The following is a 24,241-nucleotide window of genomic DNA, read 5'->3' as shown; positions in this document are numbered from 1 at the left end:
GCCGGGCACCAACGAAATATCCAAAATTCTCCAGCACACGGATGTCAGTTATTCCTGGATTTTAATAGTTTTGAGCTGTGTAAAGTATAAACTCATTGGTGAGCGCCGCTGGATTTCTTTACCTTGTTTGAAGTAGAGTGTTTTATATTGAGCAAAACTATTACCACTGTCCATTGATGGCCTCCTGGTGAGACCTGTTCCTTAGAAACTTTTTACTTCCCTCAATTCTATTTTATGTCGCCCTTTAAAAGATAAGCCATTCAATCCCATTATGAGCCCAAATTCTGCTCCAGCGGCGAGAAATTGCATTTTGAAGCTGTAAGTGCATTGGGGCGTGAGGATGCACTTACAGCTTCTCAGCCTCTCCATGTATTTACTACCTAGTAGCACGCTCCTCTCTCTGATTGACAGGTCAGTGACCGTGTACAAGATCAAATGATCTATCAACTAGGGGATGTTGCTGCTAGGTAGGGAATACAGCGTGAGGTTGAGGAGCTGTAAGTGCATTGTTGCGTGCAGTAAACTTCCAGACACAGTTTCAAAAAGTTATTTTTCTCTGTTGGAGCAGTGCTTTGGGCTCATAAAGGAATCAACTGGTTTATCTTTAAAACGCTAGACAATCATATCAATGGTTTGGGGGCTGGGGTTAAAGTTTCTGGCAGGTTCCTATTGGCCCCCCCATACATAATCGATAGCTGTCGGCCGAAGCAATCGTTCAGCCGACTGCTATGTCTCCCTATTCCTACATACACAGGAGCTCTCAGCTCTCCGTTTTCTGAGATCCACTATGGGTTCATCTGAGATTGGTCTAATGTGAACGGTGGCCTGTTAGAGTAGAAGAATACTCCTAAGGTGCAAGCCTTATATTGCTTCTTCTTTTTACCATAGAAAATGCAATTCTGACATATACAGTGGGGAAAATAAGTATTTGATACACTGCCGATTTTGCAAGTTTTCCCACCTACAAAGAATGGAGACCCAGCCACGACCCATCTTCAATGCTCTTACTGAGGGAAGGAGGTTGTTGGCCACAAACTTGCGATACAGGGCCCGATCCATCCTCCCTTCAGTACCGTGCAGTCGTCTTGTTTCCTTTGCAGAAAAACACCCCTAAAGTATGATGTTTCCCCCACCATGCTTCACGGTTGGGACGGTGTTCTTGGAGTTGTTCTTCCTCCAAACATGGCGAGTGGAGTTGATATCAAAAAGTTCTGTTTTGGTCTCATCTGACCACGTAACCATCTCCTATGCCTCCTCTGGATAATCCAGATTGTCTTTGGTCCAATTTCAAACAGGCCTGGACATGTGCTGGCGTGAGCAGGGGGATCTTGCGTGCCCTGCAGGATTTTAATCCATGAGGGCGTAGTGTGTTACTAACAGTAATGTTAGATGTTATGATCTGCTACAAGCACTAAGGAAAGACAGGAGATCTGTCCCTACAATTGAACTAAACTGGATCCCTACGATGTAACGGGGAACCTGATCCTGCTATCAGGCCCGCTAAAGTCCTCGGCTAGTCTGTACGAAGACCTATAGATGTGAGGGAGGGATCCCTACAAGAACTAGGGACTGGGATAACGTTGGACACCTCCTAGCAGAAATTGTAGCAGTCAAAGACAAACACACAACAAAGAACATAGAGGTCCGAAGACCTAGCACAACTAACAGAGAACGGTAACAGAGCACCAAGCTAGCTCAAGAGTAGTAAATACAATGAAGTCCAGCAAGGCCAGGAGGGCGGAGCTGGATTAAATAGGCAAAAATGGTCATGTGACCAGCAAACTAGAAAAAACCTAACAGGAGAGTTCTAACATTAGAGACTGTGGTCCCAACTCTCTTCAGGTCATTTACAAGGTCCTCCCATGTAGTTCTGGGCTGATTCCTGACCTTTCTCACAATTATCCTCACCCTTACGAGGCGCGATCTTGCATGGAGCCCCAGACCGAGGAAGATTATGACAGTCATCTTGTGTTTCTTTCATTTTCTAATAATTGTGCCAACAGTTGTTGCCTTCTCACCAAGCTGCTTGCCTATTGTCCTGTAGACCATCCCAGCCTTGTACAGGTGTACAATTTTGCCCTTAGACTGCTCTTTGGTCTTGGCTATAGTGGAGAGGTTGGAGTGTGATTGATTGTGTGTGTGTGTAATCTAAGCCCTGTTTTGTATTTATGGAAAGTTATGTTGTCTCACCTCTGATAAATCCCCCCTGCTAATAGGTGTCTTCCTTTTGTTTACCTGTTGTCCACTGCCTGTTGCCAGGTTTAATCCATCTGTAGCAACAGAGATGCCAAGACGAACTACAGGATGTGGTGGCGGCTCTTTTTTATTTTTCTTCTCCTGTTCGTCAAATTGCATAACAGGGATGCAGACTTCAAGGCAGACAAGCACTGAACAATGGCAGGAGCAGTTCATCTTGGGATAAGAGAGGAAGTTTCAGCACCTATAGTGATGGCAGAATGGTATTCAAAAGGAACTGCCCTATCCAAATAGACTGGATGGAAATTTACAGAGAATTAAAATTTGGACAGTGTCTGGATGTATTGGGCTAATATGTGTATCTTTAGCTATTTGCAACTTGGGAGATGAAGGCAGTAAGACCATGCTTTTCGACTGGTTTTGTGTGAAAGGACAAGTACACCTTAAGGTATGTTCACATGTGGCAGTGTTTTTTTTTCTGCCCCAAAAACCAGAGTGGTGGCAGGGAACACATCCAATATGCTTGGTTTTGTTGCAGTTTTTATGTGTGTTTTTCACCTAATCATTTAAATGGGTGAAAAGCGCTGAAAGAATTGACATGCTGCTTCTAGACAAAAACTCAGCAGGGCTCAAAATGTGCTCGGAATAACGCGAGTGCATGAGGTTTTTGGAGTCTTATTGATTATGCCTAGACTGTTTAGCGCATACTTTGCGCACAAGATACACTGTGCAAAATACGCAGCATAAACTCTGCAGAAACACAATGTGTGAACATACTCTTGGGGAACATTCCCACTATCATTGTTTGTTCAGGCTTTCACGCAGCTGAATTTTTGCATGAATCCCACACCTCGGCTTGCTTGGCTTTTTGTATGTTTTTTTGCCGCATGTGTTTTTGTCTTTCTTTAGTATGTTAGATTAGATGTGCAAAGAGATAGATACATAGAAAGATATCTGTGAAATGTATAATTAGTGCCATGCGTGTGTAGTGTACTGTACATGTATTAACCAAATAAATGAAAAAAATTACCTGGGGTTCCCCCAGTTTTTGATAACCAGCTAAGATCAAGCAGCCAGCTGCAGGCTGATATTATCAGGCAGGGAAGGTCCATGGTTATTGGGCCATTCCCTGCCTAAAAATACCAACCCGCAGCCACCCCAAATTTGGCACATTACATTAGATGCACCATTTCTGGCGCTTTGCCTGGCTCTTCCTGATTGCCCTGGTGCGGTGGCAATTGGGGTAATGGTAGTTGGGGTTGATGACAGCTGTGATTTTGTGAAAAATCACAGCTACCATCAACTCCTGGGGTTAGTAAAAAAAACACACTCAGAAAAAGCATTTTATTTGAATAAAGGTTTCCCCACACTATCCCTCGTTCACCAATTTATTGGAAAAAAAAATCCCATGCAGGTCAGCCTTAATCCAACAAATCCGAAGTAATTCAGAAAAGGAAACCTGAAAGACCTAAAAAAACAGAAATAAACCCAATATTACCCAAAATGTTCCTACGAAGCTTCGCCGTAGTCTACGTTCCCCTATGTCTCCAGTGACTGTGAGTAGAAGTAAAGTGATAGCTATTCACAGGCGCAGAGTAGTGACGACAACGCTAATCAGTGTGGCTGGGTGTTGCTGAGCGCAGCGGTACCAGCCACGCTGATGAGTGGACATGGGATTTAAATCTCATCCACTGTGCTTTGTACTGTACAACGCAGCGTTTTGGACTCAGTGAAAATACGGGTTGTCCAAAGCGCTATAGTATTACTGATCGTGGACACGCAACCTTAGTATGATCTGCCTTTTCTACTTGCAGTGCAGTCACCACTAGAGTAAGTCAAGTGCACACTGCTCAGTAAGACAGTATGCAGTGTGCTCCCTCTAGTGGTGACTGCAAGCATCCAGAATTGTAAGATAAAACTATACTGTATATGCAGAGGAATTATAGATCAGGAAGGTATAAAGATTGAAAGAAGTAATGGGAAAACATCATCGAATTCTAAACTTATTTGAGGTCACTTTCTGCTGACTTTGCAGCCTGTTTTTACTCTAAGGCTATGTTCACATGTTGCGTTTTTGCTGCTTTTTTTCTGCAGGCAAAACCTGCTCTCTTGGCAGTCTTCTTCCCTCTGTACCAGACAATCATTGTTTATTTGTTACTGTAAGTCATATCTTTATTTTGTATGTTACCCCTTCTCATGTACAGCACCATGCAATCAATGGCGGTATATAAAATAATAATAATTAATAATAAAGAAGCTGCTTAAAAAAAACAGGTTTTGGTGCGTTTTTTGTTTCGTTTTTCAGAATCCCAAAATTCAGCTTTGCTTACACCACAGAAGCATGAACAATGCAAGGTGTTAGGTCACCAATGCTAGACATATGTGAAACTATAAAACCATTTTTGGAAAAAAGGGCAATTTTATCAAATTAGTGGAAAAAGATTTTTATGTCTGGAAAACTAGTGACTATTATGAACAAAAAAGTTCATATGAGTTCATGAAAAAATACACAATTCCAAATGTAACAGCTAGGGGAGTTGAGTGTTGAGTTTATAGGACATTGTTTACTTTTACGCTTTGGTTGGCCCTTGAGTTGGTCAGGTATTGTTCAATTTCACACCTTGGTCAGCCAATGTTTACTTTACACATATCACTAATTTAATTAAACTGTACTAATCCTAACTGCCATTCTCAGGTGAGGAGACAAGACATTATGATTTAAACTTGGGAAAATCACAAAAATCTGAGTTTTATACAGATTGTTGTACCTGCTTTTTGTTTACTAAAAATGCAGCAAAACTAATAGCAATGTTTTTTGCTGCGTTGTTGCTGCTTTTTTTGCACTTACGCATTGCTTTTTATGGGTGAAAGAAATGACATGCTGCAGGTTTCAGAAACGCAGCTGTTTTCCAATTCAGTCAGGAAAAAACCCCAATTTGTGTGTATGAGATTTCTGAAATCTCAAAGCTTTTGCTGGTACTGTAAAACACATCCGAAAATTTGCATAAAAAATGCAGCAAAAATGCCTAGTGTGAACATAGCCTAAAGATTTATCCTGTAGTTTCCTTTCAGCCTTTACAGTCTGTATTATAAGTAGGGTTTTGTTGGTTTTCTCGTTATTGAATCGCCCCTAATAAAGGTGTATTGCTATAGGTTGCCGGTCAGGCCTCTTTTTGCAAAGTATGTACACAAGTTTGTCCTTCGTCACCGGCATCGCCATGCTGCACAGTGTTCAGGATTAAATCCTATCCGTCCAATGTCTGCAAGTGCCACAGTGTTAATAACGATTTGCAAAATAGGATTGAGCCGGGACATGTCACTTATCCTTCAGGAAATGCGCTGACGTGTGGCCAGATTAAAAGATTTCCTCTGTGTGATAAGGAGTGTGGCCATCTAAAGATCTGCATGGAGCGAATTACCGTTATTAGGTGTCCCCTGTGCGGCCGCATTGATTTTACACACCTAGTTATAGGGAAGGCTGGCAGCGAGAAGCTGCCTCACAGAATATATAATTGTAATGCAGGGTTTATGCAGCATTTTGAGCCGTTCTTCATATTTGGCTGCAAGAGCAGCAGTTAGCACTGCGGAGTTTAGGGTTATTGATCAAAGTCATTCAGCTGGAAAACTTTTTTTCTCGTTTGTCCTATTAGTCCAAGAGCATTTTTTTTATGTTTTTCCACCAACATAACTAAATAAGAGCTTTTCTTTGGATGGGGGAAAGTTGTATTTTCAATGGCAGAATTTTTGGGTGCATCTAGCCTATTGATTGGAGTGGAAAAAGAAATAATAATAGAATTCAACCATTTTTTTATTTTTTTCATTTTCTTTTTAAATAACACAATACCCTTATTTTGTGGATCAGTATGCTTACTACAATATTCAATATATAGTTTTTTTTTTTTAATACTTCACTGTATGTCCAGATTGCAAATAGTTTACCGCAATCAGGCACACAGTTATGTCCCAGGGATGATAAGGGCACAGGGACCGCCTTCTGTGTGAGCTAGGACCGGATATAGCTCTGATCCAAGCACTTTAACTGCTCATGTGCCACTTTCAGTGACAGCACATTTGTGAGGAGTTTGACAGAGGGAGAGCTCTCCCTCTGTCAGACTATCTGCATCCCCGCAGCGCAATCTCAGGGTGTTGATGGAGAACTTAAGCAACCGGAGGCGGTGGGTGTCATAAACAACATATATAATGTCTGGTTCATTTTACCTCCCAAATAGTAGTATAATAGAGTGTAATAAAAAGTGATCTAAAACGTGCAGGTATCACAAAATTGTACTAATGAAAACTACAGCTTGTAAACCAAATAATAAGATCTTGTACAACTTCGCAAACAGAAAAATGAAACGGGGTGTTACCAGTGTGAGACATGTAGTTCAGGAGAGCAGATCCAGTCATTACGTGTCTCACACTGGTGACTCCTCCTTTCATTTAAAATAAGATCTGGAGGCAGATTCTCAGGGAGATCTAGTGCCGGCCCATAGAACTTGGATGCAACACTAACTAAAATCAGTGGTAAAATGGATAACACATGGAAGAAAATTGGTCTGTTTTACACGTATGTAAAAATACACCGATGTGTGAATGTAGACAGCGCACAGGAGAGGTGATAAGTAATTTTCTGTCACCAAATCTTTATCCGTTTTTTATTTACTGTGGCCTTTCATAATATATATAGACATAAATATATAGATATTTATTTATGTTCTAACACTTCTAAACGTCTCTCAATTCCTATGAAAGTTAACATAATCTTAATAAATATATATGTGTGTTAATGTGAAACTAGTTCCAACTCCGACGACAGCCTCGTGAATAATTAGTATATTCTAGATATAACAGCTGGTGGAGGATACAAACATCGTACGGCTGGTGGATACGGGCGTGATGTCGTATAGTGGGGATACAACAAAAAAATGATCAATACGAACAAGCTGGAGACTTTATCCGGTGCGCCCTTCTCACCCCTGTAACAGGATTAACTGCAGAATCTCAAAGTGGCTTTATTCTGAGCATTAAGGTTAAAATCATTAGATTTATCACAGTAATCTTCCCAAAATCCCTAAAATTGTATTCACGCTCAGAAGCTCAAAAGCAACAGCTCCGTATGTAATCTTGATTGGAGATGTCCACTGTCCAGTGTGTATTCGAGTTCCTGTTTTCCTGCTAATCCTGATGAGATTGGCTCAAGTTACCATCTTCTGGGAGGACGCAGATTATTTTTTTTTTCTCCTTATACTTTGTTTTTGCATAATATATAAGCATAATTGATTTTAGAGTTTTCTTGGAGTGAAATGCTTTTTGGGGTGATGGTCCAGTTTTCTCAAGCACTAAATTCACAACTTTTCTGTCCTGTAGAGAAGGGTTCCCCAACTCTGGTCCTCAAGAGCCACCAACAGGTCATGTTTTTAGGATTTCCTTAGTATTGCTCAGGTGATCTCTGGTCAACTGGACAGGCAAGAAGTCCATCTCCTGTGCAATACTAAGTAAAGCCCCCGTCTCACATAGCGAGATCGCTGCTGTGTCACGGTTTTGGTGACGCAACAGCGACCTCACCAGCGATGTCGCTATGTGTGACACTTTGCAATGATCAGGCTCCTGCTGTGAGGTCGCTGATCGCTGCAAAGTGTCCTGGACCATTTTTTGGCCGTTGCTCTCCCGCTGGTCAGCACACATCACTGTGTGTGACCAGCGGGAGCAGCGATCAGGCTGGTAACTATGGTAAACATCGGGTTACTAGGGGCACACGTGCACTTAGTAACCCGCTGTTTATCATGGTTACGAGCCTGCTAAAGTGAGCGGTAACCTCCCGCTCACTGTAGCAGAGTGGTAACCATGATAAACAATGGGTTACTAGGAGCGCGTGTGCCCCTAGTAACCCTATGTTTACCATAGTTACCAGCAGGCTCGTAACCAGGAGCAGGACATCGTGGAAAGATTCTTTCCACAATGTCGCTACTCCCCTGATCGTTGGTGAGCCTGCCTGTTTGACAGCTCACCAGCGACCACATAGCGACGCAGCAACGATCCCTGACAGGTCGTATCGTTGTCGGGATCGTTGCAGCGTCGCTAAGTGTGACGGGGCCTTAACTCCTGAAAACCTGACCTGTTGGTGGCTCTTGAGGACCGGTGTTGGGGTACACTGCTGTAGAGCTTGGGGTCCATTAGGCAGGCTGAGTTTGGCTAGTCAAGCGATAATAGACTATATAATAAATCAATCGTTGCTCATTTACTGGTCTTCACTGGCCGATGAATATGGATGAAAACAGAACAATCGGTAAAACGATCATTCTGTCCCCATACAGTATCATGTTATCGACAGCATGTCAACCGGTTGATCATTTTTATGCTGGTATAAATGATCCAATCACCCGATGAACGAGTGTTCCGCTATTTTGTCAAGGTTTACACAGAAGAATAATCAGGAATGAGTTTTATAACTAATTATTGTTCATTGATCATCTGCTCATCTAAATGCACCTTTAGGCCACGGCCCCACTATCAGTATTCGGTCAGTATTTTTTCTCAGGAGTGGAAGCCAAAACCAGGAGTGGGTGATAAATGCAGAATTGGTGACTTGTTTCTATTATACCTTTTCTCTGATTGTTCCTCACCTGGTTTTGGCTCCCACTCCTGAGAAAAAAATACTGATAGTAGGGCCGTGGCCTTAGACTATAAGGGCATAATTTCATATGATCATCCACACTCAAATTGCAAAGTTGCTTCTTTTTATACAGTTTTAAGCAGTTGAGACAATTCCTTTTAAAGTGTCACTAACTTTTGGCACTTTTTTATGTTTTGTAGATGGGTGGGGGATCTTTTTCCTAAGAGCCTCATCGATAACCAGTCTAATTTAACCTCCCCCTTCCCCCAGGACCACAGTTTAACTCCTCCTAAACAACATTTGGGAGTGGCTTTAGTAACTAGAACGCATGTCCATAAAAATGGGTATTTTCAAAAAGAGAGTTGTTATACCGAAAATGCCTGTAACATAAATAAATAAACAACTGGAAATGACAAACAACTATATACCTGAGGAATACCTAGAGTTTCAAAATTCTAACTAAAGTAATCTTGCAGAAAATAGAAAACAATTAACAGGGTGGGCCTGCGAGGCCCCAGGTATGCGTTCTAGGGTTAAGCCATGACTGGATTCTAGGACTGTCCTGGCAAAATAGGGACTATTACCAAGACTGATTAGGCTGTAGATGTGAGGTTATCTCATTCATAGGGTAAGCCTCATACATCAAATTTAGTTTAAGGGGGTGTTTTACATTTTAAGAAAAATAAATCTTATTCATAATGCAGATAGGAGGACATGGTGTATGTGGTTTAATGGCTTTTCTTCTATCTAGATTGAGATGAGGGTAGAGATAGGCAAAGAAGCTTATTTTTTTTTAAAGGGCTATGGACACTATTGACATTGGAAAAAAATGTTATTTCATAATTTTACGAGGTATCTTTAGAAAATAAAATTGCAGTTTGAAACCTTTGTTTCATTTGTTTACAGACCTCTTGATATGTTGTAGATTTTTGTCTTGTTGGAGTTCCTCTCTCTGTAATATAGGCTGGATGTGAGATCTGTATGTAAAAGTGTTGTCTACTTTACTTGCTTTCCTATATCTATTCAGCTTCTATCACACCCGTAATCATTTTCTTGTGTTTTCCTCTTTTTCTATAGCCTATTTTCTTGGCCTGCCCCGAGATTGTAAATACTTTCTTTCCCATGTTCTTTTCAGATATCTGTACAGTCACCTCCCCCTTCCTGCTGCTATCTCTAAGGCTAAGCGCCCGCGATGCGGAAATGCTCCGGATTTTTTCTGCTTCTCCCTGGCAGGAAAAATGCATGCGGATTTTACATATTTTTTTCCTGCCAGGTAAAAGCGTTTGTCAAGCATTTTTGCATGCAATTCCGCATGCGGGTGGTCAAGTGCTTTCCAAGCGATTTTAGCATCACTTGGAAAGTGCTTGACAACTTGGTCGCACCATATAAATCCATGCAACCGGCATGCATTTATATAGTGTGACCAAGTTACGATGCTGAAAATGCAGCATCAATAGTGTAAAAAAAAAAAAAGAAGAAAATGGTAAAAAAAAACCCAAAACATTATACTCTCCTTCCCTTCCTATGGCCCCCGGTCTCCTCAGCAATGTTTCCTGGCTCCCCGGTACCTCGCGGTAGTGTAAAAGGACCTTCCATGACGTCATTTAGTCATGTGACCGGTCACGCGACCACCGACGTCAGCGGTCGCGTGACATGTCACATGACTAAATGACGTCATGGAAGGTCCTTTTACACTACCGCGAGCCACCGAAGACACCGGACGCACCGTACAGGAGACCGGGGGCCATCAGAAGGTGAGTATAATGTGTTTTTTTATTTTAATTCTTTTTTAACTACAGGTGCTATGTTACCCGGGTCTGGAGGAGAGTCTCCTCTTCTCCAGACCCGAGTACCATCCGCACATTGAATCGCTTAATATCCGCATGTGCACATGTAGTCATGTGGATATTATGCGATTCAATGCAAGTCAATGGTGGCAATTACACTGCGTTTCCGCAAAATTAATGGACGTGCTGCGGATTTTTCTGCAATGATGATCCGCAGCGGAAATTTCTGCAGCATGTGCACAGCACATGCGGATTATTATTGGGGACCATTGCAAACCTTCTACCAAGCGTTTTTTAAGTGTTTCCGTGGCAAAATTGCCGCTGCAGAAACGCTTAGGCTGTGTGCCCACTATGCGTTTAACACCAAAAGGAGGAAGGAGAGCAGAGAAAGCTGTCAGGCGCAGGATCTGGGATGAATTTCTAACAGTTTTGCAGACCACTCGGCTAGATAAAAAAAAAAAAATCTATATCAAGACGTGCACATTTTTTTTTTTGTATGTATTCATAAGCAATACTTAAACAGAACATCAAGCAATAAAGAGACATCATTTGTGGACTATGGTTTCTAATATAAACCCTTAAAGGGGAGTCTGTCTCCAGGTTTTTGCTACACTATCTGAGAGCAGCAAGATGTAGGAGTAGAGACCCTCATTCCAGCGATGAGTCACTTACTGGGCTACTTGCTGTTTTATCTACCGCAGATCTACCAATTCTCTGAATGCTGAGCTCTTAAAAAGTGTTGGCTTTTGTTTGCTTCTTGTGGAGTATTTGTTTTCCATATTCTATATTTTGTGTATACCTTTTGCACTTCTCTTGTGTTGGTGACATTACACTTATTTTAGGTCTGTGGTATTCTTGGTTAATAAGGCACATAACTCAGGGTTTACTGAACAAAGGGTCAAGTCCTGTTTTGATGTATTAAATCTTCTTTAATCTCAGTGAATTTCTCTGTCTAAGGTTGTTATTACAGGCTTTTATAGCTCGGCTTTTCATCAATTCTTGTTTTAGAGGGAAACTAAAGTTGTCCTTTGTGTGTGTATTGTGTCATAGGTTGAGTGTTTACTCTCGGCATGTACAATGTAAAAGACCTTCACTGAGTCATGGGATTTTAGTTGAACCTAACAAACCCGTAGATTTAAGAGAATAAGATTTCTGTACTTAAATTTTCTGTAATGTCATTGTCAAAAGGATGGGAATTCCCATTCCACTGGTAGGATGTGTCTGCTCACTTATCGTCATAAATGCAGTACAGGTTACATACAGCCGGTGAAATAAGTATTGAACACGTCACCAATTTTCTAAGTAAATATATTTCTAATGGTGCTATTGACATGAAATTCTCACCAGATGTATGTAACAACCCATCCAAGCTATACAGGCAAAGAAATGAAACCATGGATGTCCATAAATTAAGTTATGTGTAATAATGAGAAATGACACATGGAAAAAGCATTGAACACATGATGCAATTACAGGTGCAAAAAGCCATGGAAAGTCATGACACCAGCTGAAATATATCCGTAATTAGAAAGCAATCCTGCCACTTAGTGAAAAATAATATCAGCTGGTTCAACTGATGGCCTATGAAAAGGTGTCTCATAACTAAGGTGCCACACAAGAAACATCTCATGATGAATAAAACCAGTGAGCTGTCTCAAGACCTTCACAACCTTATTGTTGCAAAACATACTGATGACATAGGTTACAGAATAATTTCTAAACTACTGAAGGTCCCAGTGAGCACTGTTGGGACCATTATCCGGAAGTGGAAAGGACCTCATTCCACCATAAACCGGCCACCACCAGGTGCTTCCCGGAAACTTTCAGACAGAGGAGTGAAAAGAATTATCGGAAGAATTGTCCAATAGCCAAAGACCACCTGTGAAATCAGCAGTTTCAAAGAAAACTATAAGTAATGCACTTAACCTCCCATGGCCTGTATGCACGCTCACCACACAAGACTCCATTGCTGAACAAAAAACATGTTCAGGTGTTTAAAATTTGCTCAACAGTATTTAGACAAGCCTGTGAAATACTGGGAGAATATAGTCTGGTCAGATGAGACCAAATTTGATCTCTTTGGAAGCCATAATACACCATATTTGGAGGCCAAAAAGTACTGCATATCACCCAAAAACACCATACCGACAGTGAAGGTTTGAGGTGGGAGCATCATGGTGTTGGGCTGGTTTTTTTTTTTTTTTTTTATAATACAGCACTGGCAATCTTCATATAATTGAAAAAAGGATGAATGGATAAATTTACCGAGACATTCATCATAAAAATCTGCTGCCATCTACCAGGATGATGAAGATGAAATGAGGGTGGACATTTCAGCAAGACAATGATCCCAAACTCCTGACCTAAATCCAATAGAAAATTTTTGGAAGGAGCTAAAACTCAGGAGCGCACGGAACCTTCAGGAGTTGGAGTGTTTTTGTGGAATAATGGGCCAAAATCACGCCTGAGCAATGCATGCGACTAGTTTCTACATACAGGAGGCGTCTTGAAGCGGTCATCAGCAACTAAGGCTTTTGTATGAAGTATTAAGTAAATTTAAGTAAGCGTGTTCAATACTTTTTCCCTGTGTCATTTATTATTATTACACAACTTAATTTTTAGACACTTTATGGTTTGAATTCTTTGCCTCTATGGATTGGATGAGTTGTTACAGACTTGGCCTTTTTGTAGCCGTAACACATGAACACTTTACCACCCCTTATGGTTAAATAGGACTATTATCATAATAGATTTCTCTGAACTAAAGAAAGGTCCCTGTAGGTTTTTAACTGGACACAGATTCTCATAAGATGCTATGAATTAACACAGATCACTGGAGCGAGCAGACAGCTGCAAGTGGCGGACGGCCGGAAGTGGCGTCCTGCAAAGTGAGCGGACGGCCAGAAGTGGCGTCCTGCAAAGTGAGCGGACGGCCGGAAGTGGCGACCTGTGAAGTGAGCGGACGGCCGGAAGTGGCGACCTGTGAAGTGAGCGGACGGCTGGAAGTGGCGACCTGTGAAGTGAGCGGACGGCCGGAAGTGGCGACCTGCGAAGTGAGCGGACAGCCGCAAGTGGCGTCCTGCGAAGTGAGCGGACGGCCGGAAGTGGCGTCCTGCGAAGTGACCGGATGGGGTGCAGGTGGGCTCCTGCGAAGTGACCGGATGGGGTGCAGGTGGGCTCCTGCGAAGTGAAGTGAGCCAGTATTGCAACTGTAGTATAGATGTTAAAACCTTGTCCAGGTAAAGATCTTACAATAAGGAATTTTTAAAAAATTTTTTATATATAACTTTTTTTTTAAGTATTTAGTATGATAGTTTGCATATATATTTGCATCATTTCACATCTACCACGCTATTTATTGCATGAAATTAGGAACTGGATATTGGAGCTTTTAAGTTTGATGTCAAAATTAAATTAGAATAAAAGTTAATTTTTTTCCTTTAGTTTCTAGTCATAACCTGTTTGGCAGAAAATTCAGCATATGATCATAATTGTATTTTATTTTAATCATGTCCGCGTCATTATCTAAAACATCGGAGAACTGTAGAGTGAAGATTTGCATAGTTAGCAAATAATTTCTGTAGAGTTTGCGTTTTGCAGCATCAGCAGATGTGTGGTCATTCTCCATTCAGTCAGGACTCGAGTGAAAGCTGTAGATCTGCAGTAACCATTGTGAACTTCATATTTGTGGCCCCGATAATGAGAAGGTTTGATGTTTTACCACAATATCTGGGGAAGAACCACAAGCTCTTTTCAGTCTGTGGACTCGATTCCCCTCCCCCATCCCATACCACTGGCCTAATGTACGTGACTTCTAAAAACCAGGATGTTCAGATACTGGGTCCTGTTCATCCCATTGACATATGACAAACAGAACAGGGTGGTTTTAAAAATTACGAAAGCATAAATAATGTAATTTTTTTTAAGTCAACGTACAAGTATGATCAATGGAGTGAGATTGGCTTGTAAGAATGAAGAAGAGCATCAAAGGTGAATTTTTGTATGTTTATTTTATTTTTTTTAAAATATTTTTCTTGCAAACAATCCGAAATTTTCACCTGCAAACCCCGTGTTGAGAGTGAGAAGACTATTGGCAGTTTTGCAGACTTCATATTTAGATGCAATGATCCGACGTTTGGATGGATTAGTTTCTGCCACTTTCTTCCACTCTCGCAGTTCCACACAAGTCCTATTTAAGCTAATTTAACCCATAATTTCCCCTGTTCATTAGGCAGTTTACTTAAGATCAAGATCTTTAGATGTTTTCGCAGCTTAGCACGAGTTCCTGTAAGACAAGATGAGTACGTTACTTGTCTGGTCTTGTTAACCCAGATCTGTGTAGAACAGGGAATGGAGCTGCATTGAATACAGGGGGAGCAAATTATACGTTTGGTCTACTCAGTCTGCTATAAAAGTTTAGGTTTTGAACAAATAGTTTTTGCAAATGTTTGTGCTCTCCAAACGTTATGTTTCACAGTGGGGGCGTGATTGGGGGGGGTTAAAGGTAAGATCTCAGCAAGTTTTTGCTATGTAAACTGAGAGCAGCATAATGTAGCAGCAGAGACCCTAATTCTAGCTATGTGTCACTTAATAGGCTGTGTTTTCCTGTTTCAATACAATGAGTGTTTTATCAGCAGGAGATTATCACTAGAATACAACTAGCCTGGTGTCTACTAGTCCAACCACACCCCCCACCACTGATTAGCAGAAAGCAGCCAATCAGTGGTGTGGGCTGGGGTTATACAGAGCTCAGCATTTAGAGCTCTACTTGATCCGCAGCAAAGGAAACAGGGATTCTATCACAACTGCTGCACCCAGTAACCTAAGTGATACATCACTGGAATCAGGGTCTCTGCCCCTTCATCATGCTCCTGTCAATTGCATAGCAAAAACCTGCTAACAGACAAATAATTTTGTTTAAAAGCAAATATATTTTTATTCTTTTTTAAAAACTTTGGACAATTTTATGTGATCATTTTTAGTGTTTAAAATGTTGCTGGACTTTTTTCATGTAAATGGTCTTCAAGGAAACTTCTAAGCCATTTAATGCTGTCCTATGCATAATAATGACATAGACTGGCTCCCATCATTACAGGAAAACTTAGCTTAAAGGGAACTTGTCTCCTGATTCATGCTGATCAAACCACGGGCAGCATGAATTGGAGCCTGCAATGTTTTTCTCAAAACATTCCTGCCCCAGTGACGCTCTAGATGATTGATATGTCTTAGCTCGCTAAGGAAGAAACCTGTCAATCACCACTGGGGGAAGCCTGCTGGGGGCGGCGCTTGGTGTGTCTAATCTCTAACATTGGTCCTTAGCTGGATGGTTAAATGTATATGTTCTCTGACACCGTAGGGTTTCGGAGAAGGTAAAATACCTCTGGCTCAGGCCCTGATTCATGCTGCCTGTCGTTTGGGGAGCAAGAATGTGTCAAGATCCCTTTAAGAGAACTGAGCCAGTCATAGGGGAGAAAGGACTACTGAGTGGTTCTACCTATCATATCCCCTCCAACCTCTTTGCATATAAGTAGACCCCTATCCTTCACGCTAAACCCGGCGGGAAGAAGCCAGAGAGACACTCAATGGACTCCTTTCTCCATGGCCAGCTCGTTGTTCAATGTGTTAAGATTTTTTTGTGTTGTGTTTTTTTCGCAGAAATGCACCAGCATTTCAAAGTAAACCATAGCTCTCTCTAATAAGAGCGCGCTCTGTCTTTGTCATGCTGCCTCTGGCTCGTACAGCATGGAAATGCTGAACGGTTTCCTTTACAATTCTGTCCATATCATTAGTTCTATGTGTTCTTTGGTGTCGGTGTGCAGCCAGTATTGATCCACATATGTGGCAAGGTGCTTGATGCATCATTATATCACCTCTACATATACTTCAGTAACCTTTCTTTTTCTTTTGTCAGGACCATAATTATTGGATACAAGTTCATCGATTAGAGCATGGGGATGGCGGCATTTTGGATCTCGATGACATTCTTTGCGACGTTGCTGATGACAAAGACAGAGTAAGTTTGAAACTAATTCTTCGAAATATTTTGGTTTGCTTTTATATGCAGTCACTTTAACGTGCCTTGATAAGTCGGTGGACCTATTACTTAAAAAAATTGAGAAATACCTTGTAAATATCCCTAAGATCCCATTATTATGCCACTTTTTTCCATTTTGCTCTGTCACTCCATTGCAGAAATGTGTTTCTTCTGGAGCGCAGTATGTGAAATTTCATCTTGCAGTCCAACTGGGCGTTTCTTCAGACTCTTCTCTGGGGGCGTGCACTTCCACTTCTCCCTCCCAGACGCTGCCAATCACAGCTTAGCAGCTTTTGACTCTTAGGCTATGTGCCCACGATGCAGAAATGAAGCAGAAAATTTCTGCAGCATTTCTGCATCTCCCTGGCAGAAAAAACGCATACAGATTGTGCATGCTTTTTTACTGCCAAATACATGCGGATTTGAAGCGTTATTCACATGCGTTTCTGTATGTGGGTTGACAAGCACTTTCCAAGCGATTTTAGCATCACTTGGAAAGTGCTTGACAACTAGGTCACACTGTATAAATCCATGCAACCGGCATAGGTTTATATAGTGTGACCGTAAGAATGTTTAAAAATAAAAAAATAAACCTATACTTACCCTCTGATGGCCCGGCGTGTGTAGCTTTTTCTTGTTCCTGGCTGCCAGCTGATCGCGGGACACTGCACTGAAGGGCCTGCGGTCACATGACTGTGACGTCACCTCAGGTCCTTCAGTCCTGCCCGCACGCACAGGGAAGGAGACCGGGGGCCGTCGGTAGGTAAATATAAAGTTTATTTTATTCTTTTTTTTTTTACAGTTTCTATGGTACCCAGGTCTGGATGAGAGTCTCCTGTCCTCCAGACTTGGGTACCATCCGCACATTGAAACGCATATAATCCGTGAGTACAAATGTACTGACACGGATTATGTGCGTCTCAATGCAAGTCAATGGCGGTGATTACGCCGCGCTTCCGCAAAATTAATGGACATGTTGCGGATTTTTGAGCGCAGCAGTAACGCTGCGGAAAAATCCACAGCATGGGCATAGAACTTGCGGAATCCCCTTGGGGACCATGGGGGGCGGATTACATAGCGTTTCACAAGCGTTTACGCTGCAGAAATTCCGCAGCATAAACGCTTGAAAAACACTACTTGGGCACTTAGCCTTAAAGACTGCTAGACCAGCTGCCCAGCTGTGATTGGCAGCGTCTGGGAGGAAGACGTGAAAGCGCACAGCTCAGAGAAGAGTATGAAGAAACGCCCAGTTGGACTGCAAGCCGAGATTTCACATAGAGAGCTCCAGAAGAATTACATGTGAATATCTCTGCAATGGCGTGACATAGTGCAAAACTGTAAAGAGTGATAGAATCAGGGGAGCTCAATGATTTTTACAATTTTTTTGAGCAAGTTTCACTTTTAATAGCGGTTAAAATTAATTAGCATAGATTTATATATTGTATTTCTAAGAATACACTTTTCCAATTTTTTTTCTTTTATGTGTCCAACTTTGCTGTTAATCTGTTGCTAGGGGCCGACTTTGAGCTAAATCAGTCTACTTCCCCCTCTGGCAGCTGTAAATATGTTTATAACTCCTCATCGAATCAGATAAATGTAGTGTTATTTTTTCTTGATTATCTTTGCTGGGGCTTTACCAAGTTTTTCAATGGCTGAAATTTTTTACTAGTTTTAAAAGGGTTTAGCTGAATACTACATCACAGCAGCCCCTTTTCCTTCTGAGTTCAGACCGCCACCAGTGGCATTGTGTGACGTGCTCCCTTATGATCTCTGATTTATAAGCATTGAATTGCAGTGTTATGTGGCTGCTTTAGATACACTGACTCCATTTCTCCTGAATGTAATTTAATACCGATTACTCGTGAAACTTTCTATATTCTGTATGTAATGTTGCCGGCATGTCCCGGAGGATTTCAGGAATTCTCACATGACAACTGTCACACTCCTGAAACGAAACATACCAGGATCATACATTCACAGCAGGTGCGTGTGATTTATGGAGGGGTCATTAATGGTATCACTTGTAATACTGTCCGCCCCAATGCTGGCTGCAAAACCAGGGGCTTTAGAGGGAAGGTGTCGTCAGAAAATGACCTATTGTGGAAATCCGGTTTCATGTTAAATGCATTTGTTACATTTCTTTTGTTTTTAATGGTTTTATTTCTTTTTCATACCTCCAACATTCTTGTTGGTAATTTAGGGATGACTAAATCCCATCCCAACCAGAACCGCCCATTTTTTTTTTTGTCTTTTTTGGCCCATGTTGTGAATTTTGATGGGAATCCGTATAAGGGAAAAATCCATACAAAACCCAGGAAGTCTAGGGCAGTTGGCATATATATGTTATCACTATGACCATTAAAGGGGTTGTCTAGAACTTTAGATTAATGGCCTATCCTTAAAGGGGTTGTCCGGTCCAAACTGATAAGTCTGCAGTTACCCCTTTAAGATAGGTCATCAGTATCAGATCAGTGGGGGTGCGACACCCAGCACCCCCACTAATCAACTGTTCCCATTGGCGGCGGGATGTGATCTGTTGTGGAGCGAAACTACACAGCTCCGTTTATTCTATAGTGGCCACAGCCGGGTACTGCACATCTGCTCCATTATTCATAGGCGTGGATCTGCAGTTCCCTCTGTGGCCACTATGCAGCTTACAGAGGTGTAGTTCCGCTCCGCAACAAATTATGACCATAGCCGGCACCGAGAACAATTGATCGGCAGGGGGTTGCTGGGTAGAGCACCCCCACCAATCTGATACTGAAAACGTTCCGGACAACCCCTTTAAGCCTAATACTAGTCTCACTCTTCCGGTGCTGTACAGGTGACTCGGCAGCAGACGTTATCCTCACAGACCTCTGTATACACACTAGATAACACTGAATACGCCATTTACAGTAGGTGATGTTACAGCTCAGCTCCTCTCCTTCTATGCGTAGTGTCCTCTGCGCAGGTGACAGTGTACAATACATGTATGGAAGTCAGTGAGTAAGAGCAAGTGTATTGTGGTTTATGTATATGTGGCTGGTAAAATCAGCAGGAAGTAGAAGTCTAGCATTGGGCCTAGTGGCCAGTGTGCAAGTTGTACGTTTGTGCGGATGTATGGACATGTAGATCTCTTGCAAGGTTCAAATAATGGTGTGAAAATTTTGCAAAAAAAAAAAAAAAAAAAGTTTAAAAAATATAATTAACTTGATTTAAACAATAGGTCATTTTCTGATGACACATTCCCTTGGAAAGCCAAAGCTACCTGAAGATGAAGAGCCATTGTTCTCCCATTACTCAGCGTCCTGCGCACTTACTCACCCAGGCGATTAAACTTCCTGAAAGACGTGAAATAAGTAGAGAACAAAATTGCTCTTTTTATTGCTGAACCTCGTAAGACCTGAAGTGCCGGATCTGTGAGATTCATGGTGTGAATGTGGTTATCAGGCTGGAGACGACGCTCTTCCTGTCCTCTAAGTCTGTGTAATCCTAGTTTTGGGGCAGTGGTTGTTGGTTGTCCTCATGATGTCATTGTCCGACATCTCGGCTCTAGGAGTCACCTGGGAGTTCCTGCTGAGCTGCGATGACATAATCTTCAGCTCCGGGTCTTCTTTATTTAAGTCGGAGCTACTATTAATAGCTAATAATATTGACTGTAAGGCACCAGCCCCAACATATATTTGTTTAAAAGATTCCCCCCTTTTAATGAAGACTTGGCGGATTTGTGTTCCTTGCACCAAAATCTGATACATTTTTATTTTTTTTTGTAAATTAAGGCACTTTGGGTATTTGCAGCAGATTTTTCTGCAGCAAAAACCAGTGTGTTGGCAGGAAAAACGCTGCTTAAAATACACTTTTTTTTTTTTTTAACACCTTGTTACTAGCCCCCCCCCCCATTCATTTAAATGGGGATAATTTAATAACCACTGAGATAATTGCCACGTTTCAGATTTTACAAAATGTTTAGGTTCAAATCCGTAAGGAAAAAAATAAGCCACACGTGCATGGGAATTCATCATTCACGTTGCTAGTACTGCAAAATGCTGCATTTTTTTTTTCCCCCGTGTCAAAAATGTGTGCGAAAAAAATGTTGCAAAAACACAGCATGTGAACAAGCCCTTAGTAACATTCACCTTATGCATTGGAAAGGGTGAAATCCTCAGCTAAAATCCATCAGACAAATTTGACATACTACAGAATTAAAATCCGCACTGTCACTTTTTATCAGGATTTTGTTTTCCGTGGTACATATTTCGCAAGTAGCTCATCCTCTATATTGCTCATATAATAGTCATTGCTGTCAGTGGCTCGTTAGATCATTCGTGTTTCATCTGTAGTTGAACGTCTTGGAAGATTTCTTTTCTTGCACATTTATAAGCACAGTATAAACCTGGCCTCGTTTCTTAATTACTTTATTAAAGGTGTGGCCCGGAGTGACGCGCTCCCTCTTCCCATACCTGTATCCTCACTATCATCTGACGGGTCTTATATGCCCCCTAGTGGCCACATTGCTTTATTTCTCAATGTGTTGTATTTTACAAGTAAAAAACAGTCTTTTCTTCTTTTTTTTATGCAGGTTAATATGTTTTTATATACATCGTATTTATATGCAGATCAGATCAAATCTAACAGGCGCTAAATGTTATAACGTGATTAGTAGATGAAAAATAAAACTCTTGATTTACGGTAATAAATGTGCAATATTTTTCTGCATTTAACTTTTTTTTTTCTTTTGATTGAAGGTATAATGGTGTTTATTTGCTAGTTCAAATTTTAATTGCAGATATAAATTCAATGTGTTTTTTTTCTCTCTAAACGCTACCCTCTAGTTAATGTCCATTGTATTTATGATCACTGATCATTTATTACTTTTGATTAAAATGTATGCAATTATTTGATCTTCCTATTGTCTTCCCATCATTAAACATGCTGTACATTGTATTATATACCATATTATCCCATTGTATGTAGTTACATTATTGCCTTACAGCTCTGGGGGTCCCAGATTCATATTCTGCCCCCTGGCTGCAGAGAGAGGCTGCCAGAGATACTGACATTAAAATTTTCGTACTCTAGACCCCACGAATGTCCTATAGACAATGATTGGAGTTGTGGTACTAATGCTGGGCCATTGTTTCATTCAAGCGGGACACTCCACAGCCCCCATCTCTGATCTGTCAGGGGGTCCCAGCTTTTTGACTGCCAGCAATCAGCAAGTAACCATTTGTACTGTGGGATAGGTGATTACTTTCATTTATCATACAACTCATTTAAAGGAAACCTGACCGGGAAATTAACGCTTCCTGAACGATCGCAGCATGAATCAGACTCTGTTATCTAAGTCATGGATGTTTTACGCGGATACACTTCTGATACTATTCACACATGGCCAGGGAGGATGCGTCAGTGATGACGAGTCCAAGAGACTGGTCAAAAGGACAGAAGCCACCAGGCATCGGCCTTGGACAAGTCATCCTGGTTACATTGTCCCGAGCCGGCTGTTTAAAAGTATGTTCTCTGCAATGCCACAGCATATCGGCGTACAGCATCCATGGCTTCAGTAACGGAGCCGGACTGATTCGTACTGCCCATAGTTCAGGAAGCGTGAATATCCGGTCAGCTTTCCTTTAGAAACCTGATAAGTCTATGTGCCCACGATGCAGAAATGCTCAGGATTTTTTCCTGAGCGTTTCTGCATCTACCTGGCAGAAAAAACGCATGCGGATTGTACATGCGGATTGTACATGCGGATTGTACATGCATTTTTCCTGCCAGGGACAAGCGGAAATGGAGCGTTATTCACTGACATTTCCACATGCGGATTGACAAGCGCTTTCCAAGCGATTAGCATCACTTGGAAAGTGCTTGTGACAACTAAGTCACACTATATAAATCCATGCAAACGGCATGGATTTATATAGTGTGACCCGAGAGAGTGGTTAAAAATAAAAAAATAAATGTATATTTACCCTCCGATGGCCCGCGCTGTCCTGCTCACTCCGTTCTCTCTTGCCGGCAGCGGTGGATTGAAAGACCTGCCGATGTCAGCGTCGCGTGACCCGTCACATAACTCTGACGTCAGCGCAGGTCCTTCAATCCACCGGGAAGCAAGGAGGAGCGCAGCGCGGGCCGCCGGAAGGTAAATATACATTTATTTTTTATTTTATTATTTTTTTAACAGATTTTTTAATGGTACCTGGGTGTGGATGAGACTCTCCTGTCCTCTACACCCGGGTACCATCCGCACATTAGAACGCGCCAATTACACAAGTACAGATGCAGTCTTGCGGAATTGGCTCGTTCCAATGCAAGTCAATGGCGGCGAAAACGCATCACTTCCGCAGAATAATTGGTAGTGCTGCGTTTTTTCCGCAATGATAATCCGCAGCTGAAATTTCCGCAGCCTGTGCACAGCACATGCGGATTATCATTGGGGAACATTGCTGCCCATCTACCATGCATTTCCGCAGCTGCAGAAACGCATTGAAAACGCATCGTGGGCACACAGCATTGTCAGCTTTCCTTTAGAAGCCTGAGTAAAAGTTTTAGATTCCCTATGGGTTTATGTTAACATGCCTGGAATCTAAGGTAACAAAGGGGTAAATATCAGTATCCCCACTGGTGTAGTGCAGAGAAAGGGTAGTGTCCTTGTCCCTTTTGCTATATGCAGGAAAAAAGGGTTCATTTTTCGTACATGTGCATTCGCCCTTCAGACACCAGAACTGTCCCAGAAGCAGAAAGGCTAAGACTAGAATGGAAAGACTGCGCCCCATGACCGCCGCTCTCACGCAGGCGGCTCCTCATGACGGCACCGCTCGCGCAGGGGGCTCCTCCAGGGCGCCCGCTCTCGCGCAGGCGGCTCCCCCAGGGCGCCCGCTCTCGCGCAGGCGGCTCCCCCAGGGCGCCCGCTCTCGCGCAGGCGGCTCCCCCAGGGCGCCCGCTCTCGCGCAGGCGGCTCCCCCAGGGCGCCCGCTCTCGCGCAGGCGGCTCCCCCAGGGTGCCCGCTCTCGCGCAGGCGGCTCCCCCAGGGCGCCCGCTCTCGCGCAGGCGGCTCCTCCAGGGCGCCCGCTCTCACGCAGGCTGCACAGCCACACTACAGGGAACAGTGCCAGTGTGGTGTTTGTATTGTAGTGATACAGTTTCCTAACACAATATAAAATGACTGGTAGAATAATTCTTGTTGCTTCATCTGTGCCTGATCCTAGTCCTTCATCTGTGCAGCGCTGCAGGATGTTCGCACTGTATAAATAACTGTTCAAAAAAAAATAAAACCTCTCGCTAAACTGTCTTGTGAGACCTATCTAGTCTGGTAAATGATATGCTCTATTGTAGATATTGCACATAACAAAGCTACACACTTGTTTTACATTTTTTTTAAACCCTCTAAAATGTTTAAAAAAGCTTAACCGCCTGCTGTGACTCCGGCTCTGATTTTTTTTTTTTTTTTTTAGCAATGAGTCTCGTTCTGGAGCAGCATATTATTTTTTGCTTTGATTTTCTATGACGCCTGATCCCTTACATGGTGCTAGGAAGGCAATTATTGTAATCTGCATCCATTATGTTTTTTGATCTGGACAGACCAAAAAAAATGTGTTTTTTTTTTTTACCTCCTTTTTTATTTCAAAG

General features: G+C 42.1%; 1 protein-coding gene across 1 annotated transcript in view; it reads left to right on the top strand.

The window, feature by feature from the left end:
• PARD3 (par-3 family cell polarity regulator) overlaps window positions 1-24,241 on the top strand; it is a 693,471-nt gene that overhangs the window by 87,957 nt on the left and 581,273 nt on the right. Inside the window, exon 2 of the mRNA XM_073676896.1 lies at window positions 16,508-16,609. Within this exon, the coding sequence (XP_073532997.1) occupies window positions 16,508-16,609 (102 nt within the window). The remainder of the gene's footprint in view (window positions 1-16,507; window positions 16,610-24,241) is intronic.

This window comes from Phyllobates terribilis, unplaced genomic scaffold (assembly GCF_046119375.1).
Source record: "Phyllobates terribilis strain yellow unplaced genomic scaffold, ASM4611937v1 Scaffold_4__5_contigs__length_816908805, whole genome shotgun sequence".
Lineage (NCBI taxonomy): Eukaryota > Metazoa > Chordata > Amphibia > Anura > Dendrobatidae > Phyllobates > Phyllobates terribilis.
Note: the sequence above shows the minus strand (reverse complement) of the source record. Positions and strands in the feature narration are given on the sequence as shown.